General features: G+C 52.8%; 1 protein-coding gene across 1 annotated transcript in view; it reads left to right on the forward strand.

Moving 5' to 3' along the window:
- The window catches only part of scaper (S-phase cyclin A-associated protein in the ER), a 74,836-nt gene that overhangs the window by 33,087 nt on the left and 27,424 nt on the right, over positions 1 to 14,325 (forward strand). The window contains exon 22 of the mRNA XM_084453223.1: positions 6,660 to 6,775. Within this exon, the coding sequence (XP_084309349.1) occupies positions 6,660 to 6,775 (116 nt within the window). The remainder of the gene's footprint in view (positions 1 to 6,659; positions 6,776 to 14,325) is intronic.

Here is a 14,325-nt window from a genome sequence, read left to right on the forward strand (position 1 = left end):
TTGGATTTCCGGGGATGTGTGTAGTTAATCCAAAAGAATTCACATCGCAGGAGCCCAGAGGTTTTAATTGTCCATTTGAGGATTTTGAATTGACTGTGTCGACTCGTTTTTTAATTCACAGATATAGACAGCAGTTTTGAATAGGTTTACAGGAGGTAGATTCCACCGACCGCGTGACGTCGTATGAGGGTTACGCTGAGCTCTGTGGACAGCGAAGCCCGCCGCACTGTTCAGAAATACTGAAAGCACTTATATGCAAGTTGCCATGCAAGTTGCTAGCCTGCTGATTGGGAGCAATTTGGGGTTCGGTGTCTTGCCCAATTACACTTGTGGGCGGGAGGAGTCGGGATTCGAATCGCCGACCCTACGATCACTGGACCTCTACCTCTGCCACAGCCGCCCCAAATAAAGAGCGAGGCGTTGGGAGCACCTTTCTCCTTATTTATGCAGAGGGAGAATATACAGCCTCCCCAGTGACGAGACATAACTCTCTCTGCTGAGTTGTGCTCTGGGACATCACAAGGCCCGGGATGTGGGCGGGGGGGATAGGGAGATGATGGCGTCTCGACACAGAGGAGAGGCGGGTTGGGGGGGGGGGCGCTATTACTGAATTTCCCCAGAGAGGGAGAGGGGGAAGGCAGGGGTGGTGGTGGCACGATGTGCTGTAATACGAGAGGAGTAGTCGGGGGAGGGGAGGGGGGAGCACAAGCTGTCGCTAACGCGGAGGGCTCCTCCCCTCAGCTCCGTACCCTCCCAGAGGGAAGTCAGAGGTCACAGGGCCACGTACCCTGCTATTGGCTAGCTACCCTGCTGTAGACCTAGCTACCCTGCTGTAGGCTAGATATCCTGCTGTAGGCCTAGATACCCTGCTGTAGGCCTAGATACCCCGCTGTAGGCTAGATACCCCGCTGTAGGCTTAAATACCCTGCTGTAGGCTTAGATACCCCGCTGTAGGCTAGATACCCCGCTGTAGGCTTAGATACCCTGCTGTAGGCCTAGATACCCTGCTGTAGGCCTAGATACCCCGCTGTAGGCTTAGATACCCTGCTGTAGGCCTAGATACCCTGCTGTAGGCTTGGTAGATACCCTGCTGTAGGCTTGATACCCTGCTGTACTCTAGATACCCTGCTGTACTCTAGATACCCTGCTGTACTCTAGATACCCTGCTGTACTCTAGATACCCTGCTGTAGGCTAGCGACCCTGGTGCAAGCTAGCTACACTGCTGTAGGCTAGATACTCTGCTGTAGGCTTAGATACCCCGCTGTAGGCTAGATACCCCGCTGTAGGCTAGATACCCCGCTGTAGGCTAGATACCCCGCTGTAGGCTTAGATACCCTGCTGTAGGCTTAGATACCCTGCTGTAGGCTTAGATACCCCGCTGTAGGCTTAGATACCCCGCTGTAGGCTTAGATACCCCGCTGTAGGCTAGATACCCCGCTGTAGGCTTAGATACCCCGCTGTAGGCTTAGATACCCCGCTGTAGGCTTAGATACCCCGCTGTAGGCTTAGATACCCCGCTGTAGGCTAGATACCCCGCTGTAGGCTAGATACCCCGCTGTAGGCTAGATACCCCGCTGTAGGCTAGATACCCTGCTGTCGGCTTAGATACCCCGCTGTAGGCTAGATACCCCGCTGTAGGCTAGATACCCCGCTGTAGGCTAGATACCCTGCTGTCGGCTTAGATACTCTGCTGTCGGCTTAGATACCCCGCTGTAGGCTAGATACCCCGCTGTAGGCTAGATACCCTGCTGTCGGCTAGCTGTGTGTTCCATTGCTTTTACGCGTTTGTGGATCTGTAAGACTGGGAGGATGTTTTCTACTTGTGGGATCAGAGGATTGTAGAGTGGCTTACTGAGGAGTTGATTCAGTGTGTCTGTCAGGAGTAGATTTGTGCTGCCCGGCCCAGGTCAGGCCTGAGCGCTGTCCAACCCGGCCCAACCCGGCCCGGCCCGGCCCAGCCCAGCCCAGCCCAGCCCAGCCCAGCCCAGCCCAGCCCAGCCTAGCCTGGGGCAGTGTTGTGTGTCAGCCTGTGAACCGGGCCTGGGGAGCACTTCCTCCTCTAATCTCTGGACAAAGTTAAAATAAACACAGTCTCCGTCAGCAGGAGAGTCTGCCCCGTGAGTCACTCTAAAGTCAGGACCGCTCGGATTATTTGACCTAACAAGCATCTCCCGTGTCACTGACTCACCTACAGATTTGTTTTTCCTCCCGCGCTATCTGATTCAGTCTCCACTTTCCCTGCTAATTCCTTGGACAACACCCGACACTCCCCCCTCCTCCTCTGCTACCCCCCCTCACGCTGTGGGCTTGGTCTCCGACCCCAGCGCGTCTCTCCCTCAGTGGCCTCTAATGGTTTATATTGTGTCAAACAAGGTTTTCGTTTTTTTTTTGTTGGCCGACGGGAGTGGAGAGATTTTTTTTCTTATAGGATTTTTTTTTTTTCCCGTCCGACAATTCCTTTTCTCACTCCTACATCATTACTATAGAGTGCAGGTATTTACATATCGGGCAAAGTGTTTGTCACTGTTTTCAAATAAAGGCCAGCTAGAAGCAGGCGGCGTTTGTGACACTGTCAGAAACGGGGTGCTTGTAAGAGCTTGGGAGTGGAGAGAGCATATTTACATTTTCATTAGCCAGCTGTCAGGTCGGGCTGGTTTGGGGGGGGGGGGGGGACGGCCCTAGGAGGCCAGCCACTGGCTGTTTCTACCTGGGGGGGCTGGTCCAGAGGGGCAGGACAACGCCGTCTCTGACACGGAGCCTCGCGGGCCCTGGTACCTTTCTAAGAACTAAACAATCAGCATTTTACAACGTCAGTCATTGTCTACTGTCCTGAAAAAGCTTTTAGTGTGTGAATTTGATCAATTACAACTTAATTCTTCTGAAGAATGAAAGGCATCAGACAGTCCAGGGGAAGTGAGTCCCTTAACCTCCCGGATGTATCCTGCTCTCTATGGCCGTCCACCGCTCGTCCAGCGCGGTGCTAGCCTACTCCCAGGGCTGTGTTAACCATAGCCTACTCCCAGGGCTGTTAACCATAGCCTGCTCCCAGGGCTGTTAACCATAGCCTACTCCCAGGGCTGTGTTAACCATAGCCTGCTCCCAGGGCTGTGTTAACCATAGCCTGCTCCCAGGGCTGTGTTAACCATAGCCTACTCCCAGGGCTGTGTTAACCATAGCCTACTCCCAGGGCTGTGTTAACCATAGCCTGCTCCCAGGGCTGTTAACCATAGCCTACTCCCAGGGCTGTGTTAACCATAGCCTACTCCCAGGGCTGTTAACCATAGCCTACTCCCAGGGCTGTGGCTGTCTGTGGTCCGTTTGATTTTGTGCCTCACTAGCCTTTGCTGAACGTGTTTGATAGAATCAAGTTGGCTGTCGCTGTTTCACTTTCCCAACTGTCTCCCAGCAGTCGTCAATCTGAGCGTAGCAAACAGCCCTCGCCGTACACCCCGTAAGCACGCCAGCCTCTGACTCCGTCTCTAAATGTTTACTCTAGGACTCGTGTTGTGGTTTGGCAGAACTCCTCCCTCACGCGGTGACGCCGCTTTAGACTGCTCAATGAAACGAGGAATTCGTTGTTTTTTTTTAAAATTTGAAGCCTGTTGTGTATAGCATGTTGACTGTGTGTCAGGGAGACCTGCTGCTTTCTCTGGTAGCACACAATGTCAGGGGTTTTCCCGTTAGGAATTTTTGGCACCCCCCCCCAGCACCAGAATGATAAAAACTAAGAATAAAAATAGCAATTAAAATCCTCTCCGAATGTGTTTAATAGCTTGTGCAGCCTACCCCTCTTTCTTGCAATGTCTGTGGTGTGGACCAATAGAAATCAAGTTAATAGACAGGTGATCAGTATCTTAAACATTTTGGCTTCATATCCATTTTGTGTCACATCAGAGATTCCCTGCGATTGTGAAGAGTGAGCTCAGGTCGAACAACAGCGAAATATAGGCCTATAAAAACTTGATTGTTGCACACTGACTTGGAAGACTGCAAGAGAGAGGCAGTGACACACCCTTAATGAACTCAGTCAGGTGTTCCCAGTGCTGTTGGGTGGGAGGAGCCAAGGTGCAGCCCCCCATCCTCCTGGCTCCGATGAGAGTGGCTTGTGGGAGGGGCCTACTCAGGTCAGCCTGGCCGTTCCCGCCTCATCTCGACGACATCCCCGCGGCTGCAGGAGGTAGCCGCCGCCTGGCCTCCTGGCTAGCCTGGGGGTAATAATGGTCACCCAGGAGAATAATCCAAGTTAGGCTGTCCTTCGTCCCCTACCCTCTTGTCTGTTCTCAGCTCTTCAGTCATGGGGCTGCTTCTCTCCTCTGGAAGATTGAGGCCCTCATTAATGTTGTCTGTGATTGGCCTGTCTGTGGTGGGAGGAGGGGGGGCGGGACTAGACATCACACAGTGCTTCCTCACAACCACGGTGATTGGCCTGTCTGTGTGGGGAGGGGGTGGGGGGAGGGGCGGGACTAGACAGATCACACAGTGCTTCCTTACGACCACGGTGATTGGCCTGTCTGTTGGGGGGGGTGGGACTAGACAGATCACACAGTGCTTCTTAAGGACAACGGGGAGGGATTTGTACTGCTGATCTCTGTTGTTTTAACAGACAGTCAAAAACAGCTTGTTTAAACCCCGTTTCACTGTTTGATCCTTGTCAATCAGTTGCTCTAATTCCGTACTATCCATGATAGCTGTTGTATGTTTGATGGCTGCTGTTGAAACAATCTGTCAAGTCTAGATGCAGATGTGACCATTTGAAAAAGATGTCTTGTGGCTTAACGAGGCAACACACTACAGGCCCTGCTTCTGAAGAGATGTGTGGTGAACTCCGACCACCCACAGGTAGATAATTCCAAAAATGATTTGCGGTTAACCCTTTCCACCCCGTATTTTTCCACTATCACAGCTGTGGAGGAGCTGGCGGAGTCAGAGCCGGGCAGTCCCCCAGTTAGAGCCCTCCCACGACGGGCAGGTCCTGGTTAACCCCCCCTAAAGACGGGCAGGTCCTGGTTAACCCCCCCTAAAGACCATCCATAAGCCACCATGAAAGAGCTGCCTCCTCTCAGTTAAAACCAGACGCTTTTAGGAAGGCGTGTTGATGGGTGGGTTAAGAGAGGGTTAAACCCAGCTCAGGATGAGGCCTTATTGATCAGGTATATGGAGAAGGGGAAGGTAGTGTCCCGTACAAAACAGCGCATGGTCCGATTAGACCTGCAGGCTGAGCTCCTTACCTGACACTGAACAGCCGGCCTCTGGAGTGAACAGAGACGGCCTCTGGAGTGAGCAGCCGGTCTCTGGAGTGAGCAGCCGGCCTCTGGAGTGAGCAGCCGGCCTCTGGAGTGAGCAGCCGGTCTCTGGAGTGAGCAGCCGGTCTCTGGAGTGAGCAGCCGGTCTCTGGAGTGAGCAGCCGGCCTCTGGAGTGAGCAGACGGTCTCTGGAGGGAACAGAGACAGCCTCTGCCGTGCTTGTCAGCCGTATTGTTCCCCAATCCCTCCGCCCGACCAGATCGAGTATGTTTTGTTACCGGATCTTGAGAACTTGTGCCTCGGCGGGCGGCATGAGCGAGTTGACAGACAGGAGAGCTTATATATAATTTTGCGAAAGCGCTTCCTCAATCCGTTCGGGCTTGCCTGTGGCCCGGGCGTGTGGGGAACAAAAACAGAGGCGAAGGGCCCCGGATTTGAGAGCTGTCAGTCTGGCGAGGAGCCTCTGACCTCATTAGGCGGAGGTGCGACCCCCGGTGCGCCACAGTGCGGGCCCTGCCCCCCCCCCCACCCCGTGTGTGAAGAAAGCGCTCCGTCAGCACCCTCTCCACCGCCACCCCCCACCCCAGCGTCGACCCAGGCACAAACACGCCTGGCTGCGGCCGCTCGCTCTCGTCTGTGGAGCTGTTGATTTATGGGACAGCGAAGTCTCGCCCCCCCCCCTACCCCCGAGCAGGGCACGGACCTCTCGTTAGAAGGAGGTATGCGCTTGAATTATATGGCTACATCAGATCATTGCCATGTCAAATGACTGACATTCAAACACGAGTGAGCATTACAAACACAAGTTGTTGTTTTGGGGGGTATTTTAAGATACAAAAGGATTCTGACGATCATCAATAAATTAACTGCATATGGAGCCAGACAATGCGAAAAGTTTTTTCTCTTTAAGATGCAAAAAAACAACAAAGGTGCCAAGTTTTGCATGTGACCGCTATCTCATCTTGATCGAACTCCCTGGTGCCTTTGTCTTGTTGTTTGATCTCTCTTCTGTACCGGTCCACGTTGGTCTTCCCTGAGCCTGTGTTTGCGGTCACAGACCACCCTGGCACCGTGCGGAGGTCTGCGGAGAGCCTGTCCTCCACTGGGCCCGGCACGGCCCGTGTGTGTGTGTGTGTGTGTGTGTGTGTGTGTGTGTGTCTGGGGGGGGGGGGTGGGGGGGCGCTGGCGCGGGGTTGTGCACTTTTGAGATTTAACAGGAATGCTTGAGGGATCACTTTGTTTTAGATTTCACTCCAGCTCCAACTCCCCCGTTTGGAAGGGGGGGGGGGGGGGGGGGGCAAGCTCATCTGTGAGAGCAATGTGATCCACTGTTACAGCTGGCTCCCAATCCCTCTCTCTCTCTCTCTCTCTCTCTCTCTCCCTCTCCCTCTCCCCCCCTCTCTCTCTCCCTCCAGAACAATGCTGATCAGGTGGCGTTCCAGGTCGGAGGGGGTCTCTCTGCTCTGGAACAGATTCTGCAGGTCGTCAGCGCGGCCTCCACGTCCACCGCTGTGCCGCGCATTCCCCTCAAGTGAGTACCGACGTTCTCCAGTGAAACTGACCCCCCCATCCTCCTGTGAGGAGACGTGAGCCAAAACGATTCTAATCCCTCACAGATCTCGTCCTCAAGCAACTGGGAGTCTAGTTTCTCCCGCCCACACAGACCTTCCACCGCCCTGTCCCCTCAAGTGAGAACCACGTTCTCCAGTCAAACACAGGCTCCCCTGTCCCCTCAAGTGAGAACCACGTTCTCCAGTCAAACACAGGTCCCCCTGTCCCCTCAAGTGAGAACCACGTTCTCCAGTCAAACACAGGCCCCCCTGTCCCCTCAAGTGAGAACCACGTTCTCCAGTCAAACACAGCCCCCCCCCCCCCCCCTCTCCTGTAGTGGGGGGTCTAGCTTCTTTCACCCACACAGGGCTTGTCTTGTCTGCCAGCCAGCGGTCCGGAGCAGCTGTACCCCGGCCTGTTAGACACGGACGGCCGCCCCCCCCCCCCCGTGACTGTAGCCTCCCGCTGACCTCATTCACAGTATTTACAACAATTTTTGTTGTTTTGTTTGCAATTGCATAAAGCGAGTGAGCTAATCTCCTCCACCTCGTTTGTTGTGTCTGTCCGTGTACAGCGGTCCCATCTTCATAAATACTCTCAAAATGTCCTGACGCATAACAAAGCACCCTTTCACGAAGGGAAACGAGGGCTTCCATCTGAAGTCATCTACTCCACGCTCCTCCACCTCTCTCTCTCGTACGCCCGCGCGCCCGTCTGTCTCATCCATCACGGTGAATGGCTGGTGTTTTTGAGTTGTGGGTCTGGAGTTGCGCGGCCTGCCAGTAGATAACCTTTGTGAGGCCGCCGCACACCGGGCCGGGACGCCCTAATGGACCGGAATGGCCCCTCTCCCCCATTCATTAGCATTTACTGGTCTCCCAAACCCCCACTAATGGACAAACGCTACTTATATTTATAATGCTTTTACAGGGCATCGCATGTTTATTGATTTCTTTTCCCCTCCTCTCTCTCTCTCTCTCTCTCCCCCCCCCCCCCCCTCTTATCGCAAATCCTGGAGGATTTGAAGCAGACTTGAGTGTTTTCGTGAACGCAAACGGAAGAGATCTTTAACTTGCTACTTGCGATCTTTTGCCTTTCACACACGACGAGGCCACACCGCGCGCTGGAGTTGTTGTTGTTCCGTGGCTTTAAGAGATCCACTCGACACTCCGGGGAGGAGGAAGAGGAGGCGGAGACCTAGGGCGCCTCGGGCCTGTCCAATCACAGCCCGCAGTGGGCCGCATGTAACCGTAAAGGAATGGCCCTCTCAGTCACCGTCTTTCATGACTGCATCGCCGCTCTGCCTGAACATGTCGTACAGAGCTTCTCTACAGCGTTCGTACTCAACACACCAGACTGAGCACTATTGATTAACCGTGCATGGCAGGCCACTCCATCAGTATCGGTAAAGAACTACTGTAGAATGTTATGAAAGACTCGAGCACATACAAGTTTCCTGTTTCAGTGATTTCATTAAAGTGTTGGCCTAATAAAATTCCAACATCTCACGTTAGATTTATGCAGGTAATCCTAGATAGTTTGAACGTTCCCTAGCAGCGTGCTCATAACGGCTCGCCTCCCGGCCGCGGTCTAGTGCTGCAGGAAGTGCAGAGGACGGTTAGCGTAGCCGAGGCCCGGCCGTCCGCTAATCGCCGCCCCTCATCTGGGACGGCCCCGCGGCCGTAATGGCCTCCCAGACAGACGCTGGCCGTCCCCAGGGCATCGCTCGCTACATTATCTGTTTACAGTAATGCTGCCGCATTGATCGCCTCCTCTCAGATAAGCAGAGTGATTTACAAAAAAAAAGAAGAAAAACAAAGTGATCCGCTACGGAGATGCTGCTGCCATATCACCCCCCTGGGAGGAGCAGTCCATCTCGTTATCATTACATTAATGAGCTAATCCCTGTGTGAGGCTGCGCTAATGTCCCTGTGTAACCCTTTGGCTGCCGGAACGTCTGGAACATCTTAACGTGGAACGGGGGGGACGGGACGGGGGGTCTCGACACTACTGTGTCGTGTCCCAGATGTCCACCTGGAGAAGGCACCCATAAACCAAACGAGGTCCCCCTAATGAATCCAGCTCATCTGCGTTTTGTTAATTGTTTTGTTGTTTTGTAGCGCGCAATAAATCAAATGGATTGCCTCTGTTTTACTGTGACTAGTAAAATGTAATCGTTGAGCTATCTTTCACCTATTTAACCTTGAATATGAATCGTATTCAGTCAGGCTCGTCTGGTCTGTGTTTGGTCTCCAAGGTGACGGCGTGAAGGCGTTAGGATGAGTGCTCTCTCTCGGAGTGTGTTTGAGAGTGTGCTCTGAGCCATCTCTCTATGAGTGTGTGTGTGTGTGCTCGGTGCGCTCTCTCTGTGAGTGTGTTTGAGAGTGTGTGCTCTGAACTCTCTCTCTGTGAGTGTGTTTGAGAGTGTGTGCTCTGAACTCTCTCTCTGTGAGTGTGTTTGAGAGTGTGTGCTCTGAACTCTCTCTCTGTGAGTGTGTTTGAGAGTGTGTGCTCTGAACTCTCTCTCTGTGAGTGTGTTTGAGAGTGTGTGCTCTGAACTCTCTCTCTGTGAGTGTGTTTGAGAGTGTGTGCTCTGAACTCTCTCTGTGAGTGTGTTTGAGAGTGTGTGCTCTGAACTCTCTCTCTGTGAGTGTGTTTGAGAGTGTGTGCTCTGTGCTCTCTCTCTCTGAGTGTGTTTGAGAGTGTGTGCTCTGAACTCTCTCTCTGTGAGTGTGTTTGAGAGTGTGTGCTCTGAACTCTCTCTCTGTGAGTGTGTTTGAGAGTGTGTGCTCTGTGCTCTCTCTCTCTGAGTGTTTGAGAGTGTGTGCTCTGTGCTCTCGCTCTCTCTCTGTGAGTGTGATCGAGAGTGTGTACTGTGTGATTCTGAGAGGGGGGTGGAGAGGGGCTGTTCCCCTGAGGAGTTGGGGGGGGGGGGGGGGGGGGAGATATCTAAAACAAGCTGTAAATGATCACAGGTCCTAACCAGAACCACAGCTCTCTCTCTCTGTCTCTCTCCCCTCTGTCTGCAGAGTCTCTTATCTCCAGCATCAATATTATTATTAGGGGATGTGAAAATGTTTTGCCCCAGTCAGAGTGGGTGGTTTCAGAGAGGGCCGGTCTGAGGTGTACGGGACTGAGGCGTACAGGCTAGTCCGCACCCTTCCTCACCGTCACTGTAGTATTAAGCGGATTCCAACAGAGCTGTGCTCAGCGTGTGGCTCATGTCCAACCCAGACGTAGCTCTTGACATTACCTGAAGGTTACAGTAAGCGCAGGACGCGTCGCTGGAGTCGACCAGTAGGTGCGGACGGGGCATGTCCGTCTGTCTGCCAGTAGGGGTCAGTGGGGAGCAGAGAGGGAGAGAGAGAAGTAAAGACAGAAGGACCTCAGTATAGAGCCGCAGCACTCTGAGAGGCTAGAAACTCAAAGGATTTAGAGGCATCGTCTTTCTGTATAGAAATAGATTGAAGCGAAAACGTGATATAATGCTGATATCACGTAACCATGGTATAATTTACAAGTCACTTGGTGAAGCATACTCCTTGTCGTACTCAAGAGTGGACCACGGGCCTCTGCAGCGTTGAAGGGTCATCATTTTCAGAGAGCAGGAACGCTCAATGTTAAAACGTAGCATTTGTAGTCACACAATGGCCGAGCACGTCCGGTGAAATCAAAGCTGCTACCTGAGGTTTCATTTCAGGATGTCGTTATAGCGCACCAAGAGTGTGCACGCGTGTGTGCCTGCGTGTATGTGTCTGTCTGTGTGTATGCCTGTGTGTGTGTGTGTGTGATGTGTGACCGCTCATCAGATTACCCCCAGTACATACCCCACCACTATGGCACGACGGGCTGAATGGATGCCTTGGAAGCACTCGGCTATCGGAAAGATCAACAGCAGAGTCAAATTAAATGTCATTTAGATAGCAGTGAATGAAGGGATTGTTTGACAGCGCGAGGAAATGGACTTGCTCCTCACCTTTTTGTTTTGGCTTAGGATCCTTTTTCTTTCCTAACGAACACCCAATTTTCCCCGCTTGAAAAGCTGAGATTCAACCTGATCTGGAAGTTGGTCAGATTTCTGCAGCGTCCGCCACGGCTCCGGTCAGGCTCGGCCGGGCGCGCGGGACCGGCACAGAGAGGCTGCTGGGAAACATGAGCCGCAAGTTTTGCAGAGCGGTGATCTCTTGCTTGATAGCCCAGTGACAAGAAGCATAAAGAGCCTTTTACATGGAGGGGTTGTCCTGTTGTCAAAACCGCCAGCCGAGCGAGAGAGAGGGACAGAGAGAGGGAGAGAGAGAGGATTAGCTGTACGGAACGCAAAACGTACCCCTAGATTCAATAAGAAACCGTTCTGCGTTCTTTGTTTAGAAAACGGCTGCCTGATGCCCATGCAGGCATACCTCCCTGAAACTCTCCAAGTCTGTCTTGAAGAGGAGGAGGAGGGGGGGGGGGGGTATTGACCTTCGCCCCAGTTCACCCCACCCCCCTCCCTACACCATCTGTCCTGGGATGCTCTATGGATTTGGTGATGGTTTAAACGTAAGAGTTTTAATTCAGAGGTCAGTGACACTCCGACCCACCCCCATCCCCTACCAGGTCCACGGTCCTGTCGGGGCCTGTCGGCCACCCAGGCAGAGCCCCGCGGGGGTGGGGGGCACTCTTCCAGGGATCAGGTGCACTCCTCCAGTGTCCCCCTGACCTGAATCCCCCTGACCTGAAGGGTGTCCCCCTGACCCGAGTCCTCATGCTGTCCTTCTAGCTCTGTGGCCTGCCAGTATTGGCCGGCAGCAGTGGGACTTAATCCAATGTCTGCAAATAAGGCTTCAATGTGCTCAGATTAACAGTGTGCCTGTTCCTGGGCGTCGTCTGGCAGGAGGAGGGGGGGGGGGGGGTTGCAGGTGCGTGCACCCCAGCCCCCGGTGGGCCGGCTGTGAGGATTGAGGCTCACGCTGGCGTGAGGGCGGAGAAACGCTGCCTGTTAGCGTTGACCGGCATTCTTGGGTCAACGCTGCACACTCGGCGAGTAACGGGAGACGGGGCAGCGTGGCACTCAACCAAATTGTTCTTCAAAATCTCCGGCGCGGGCTGTCGTCGACGGGCGCGGGGAGCCCGACGTTATTAGGAGAAGGCCCCGCTATCGGGTGTCATGCTAATCGAGCTCAGTTAGTGCAGGTGGGCGGGAACCGCAGACAGGAGCGCGGCGAAGCTTCGTTGTACGAGGAGGCGCAGGAACGCTTTTAGCTGTGTTTCACAGCGATCGCATGCTCATTACATGAGCGGTTGGCTGAGTCAATTGAGAGCAATCAGCGAGTCGTTGATGGCTCCAGATCTGACTGGCTGGCTGACTACCCATAGCGATCGGAATGGAAATAGCTTGGCGATACTGTGCAGTAATAACAAAAAAATAATAATCTGAACAAGCATCGAATGTCAAATGAAACATTAGCTACGCTACACTATAATAAGTGAGTGATGTTCTGGGCGGATCTTGAATCTTGAAAGATGCTCATGTTTTGCTTTGTTCCTGTCATGTCAGTTTGTGTGGAGAGAGACAAGCTTGACAGCTGTTTTCCTCTCTAATAAGATTAAAAGATATTGCTCGAGAGCCTGTGCCATTTTTAATCTGTCGTTAAAGAGCGCTGGCCACCTGGGGCCTGGTGGGGTACCAGACCCCGGCCCTCCTGCTCCTCCGCTCCCTGTGTGGGTGATGACGGCGTCAGGCCAGGCAGCGGGAGCCACGTATGGACCTCACCAGGCTGGAGCCCTGCTACTGAGGCTGGCGGTTACTTTCCCCACGCTGAATGACTCGTTTTAGGATTGTCGTAATTCATGACACTTCTGGTTTGCACAAGACGTCATGTGATTTACCAGGAGCGAGACGTCATGTGATTTACCAGGCGCGAGCCGTTGTCAGATTTCTGTTCTTCGTCCGGTCCCCCATTTTTCTCCCCAGCCTATCATCACGTTGTCATGCATGTAATGTGATTGTTGGCCGTAACCCGATCAGCCAAGACCTGTCTCTTTACCTCCTCCAGGGGATCTGACACCCCTGCTATTGTGTCTTGCCTTATTCAATAAGGACACCTCGCATTCCATCACAGTAGCTGAGGGTTTGTTCACCTGCAACGCCTGCGTAGTTCCCACAGAGACCTACATGATGAGACCTGAGCCTGGATTTACAGGCGCTGTGCGTGCGATCACAGAATATCCACTGCAGTGTGGAAATCCTCTGTCTGACGCTGAGATTCTCTCATGGGTTTTGGCCGGTCAGTCTCTGCTCTCTTCTTTGACTGGAGAGCCAGTGAGGCAGTCCCCTGTGCTGGTCGGACGCCCAGAGAGCACAGTTTGGTGGGCTTCTCATGTTACCGTAAACTCCAGACTCTCTGCACAGGGACCGGTCAAACCCTAACCTTAACCCAACCCTTTACCTAAGCCTAACCTTAACCCTAAACCTAACCTTAACCCTAACCTTAAACCTAACCATAACCCTAAATGTTCTCTGCGCTTATGGGAACTAGCCTTTACCCTCCTTCGACACCGGCTGTAGCTGTATCCCTTCTAGCCATGACCGGCAGGGCTGTAGTGTCCTTCTACAACACCATGATGGCGGCCATTTTTCCCACCTCCTCCATTTGAGGACCCAATAACTGAACTGGATGGATCAATTTTTGCCAATGACTAAGTAACTTGTGTAGAAGAATTGAATGTGACGTTCCTACAAGGGTGAGTGGCAGAGACAGAAACCAACACGCCAAACCAGGGTTTGTTGACATTTTCTCAGTGAAAAATTCAAACGCCAGCACACTGTGATATATGGTAATCATGAGGTATTGTTTAGACTAGTTTTGTCTTCAGAGTGTTGAGGTAGATCTTGATGTTGTATTTGGAATCCATCCCATAACTCACATTGTAGTACTTCTCAAATTAACACCACATTCCACTACTGACAGCTTTACACTACAATGTCAATAGTGATATGGAAAACTTACAGATCTGCCTTCTAGCATATCAGATACACAGAATATTTTCATCGGGATGGAGTTATTGACAGACCCAGGCCTGCGTGGGTCGAGACTATTTTCTCTCTGTAGCTTATGCCAACTTGGGTTTGACTGAAAATGTGTTGCAGATGTGAAGGTTGCGGTAGATATCAAAATGTTTACCGGCTGAAATAAACACGGCCTACATTTGGAACAGGAACGCCAGATTCCATTCCTCCACGCGAGCAGATAGGACACGCCACTCTGCCATTGGCTAAAATATACAGTTGTCAGAAACATATGAACTGACGAATGGAGAGAGGGGGCAAGGGGGGAGCGGCGGTCAGAGCAGAGTGATTGGTCAGTTATCTGTGGCATTCATCTTCTCTTGGGGGGGTGGGGGGTTGTTTAAAAGCAGACATAATACAGCCGTCCCCGGGCCCCGGGGCCTCTTGAGGAGCGGGAGAGAGGAACGGCCTTATCTCTCCCAGAGGAAACAATGTAGGATCTCTGTGTCTCTCTCCTCTCTCTCTCTCTCTTTCTCTCTCTC

Source organism: Borostomias antarcticus (genome assembly GCF_949987555.1).
Source record: "Borostomias antarcticus genome assembly, chromosome: 18".
Lineage (NCBI taxonomy): Eukaryota > Metazoa > Chordata > Actinopteri > Stomiiformes > Stomiidae > Borostomias > Borostomias antarcticus.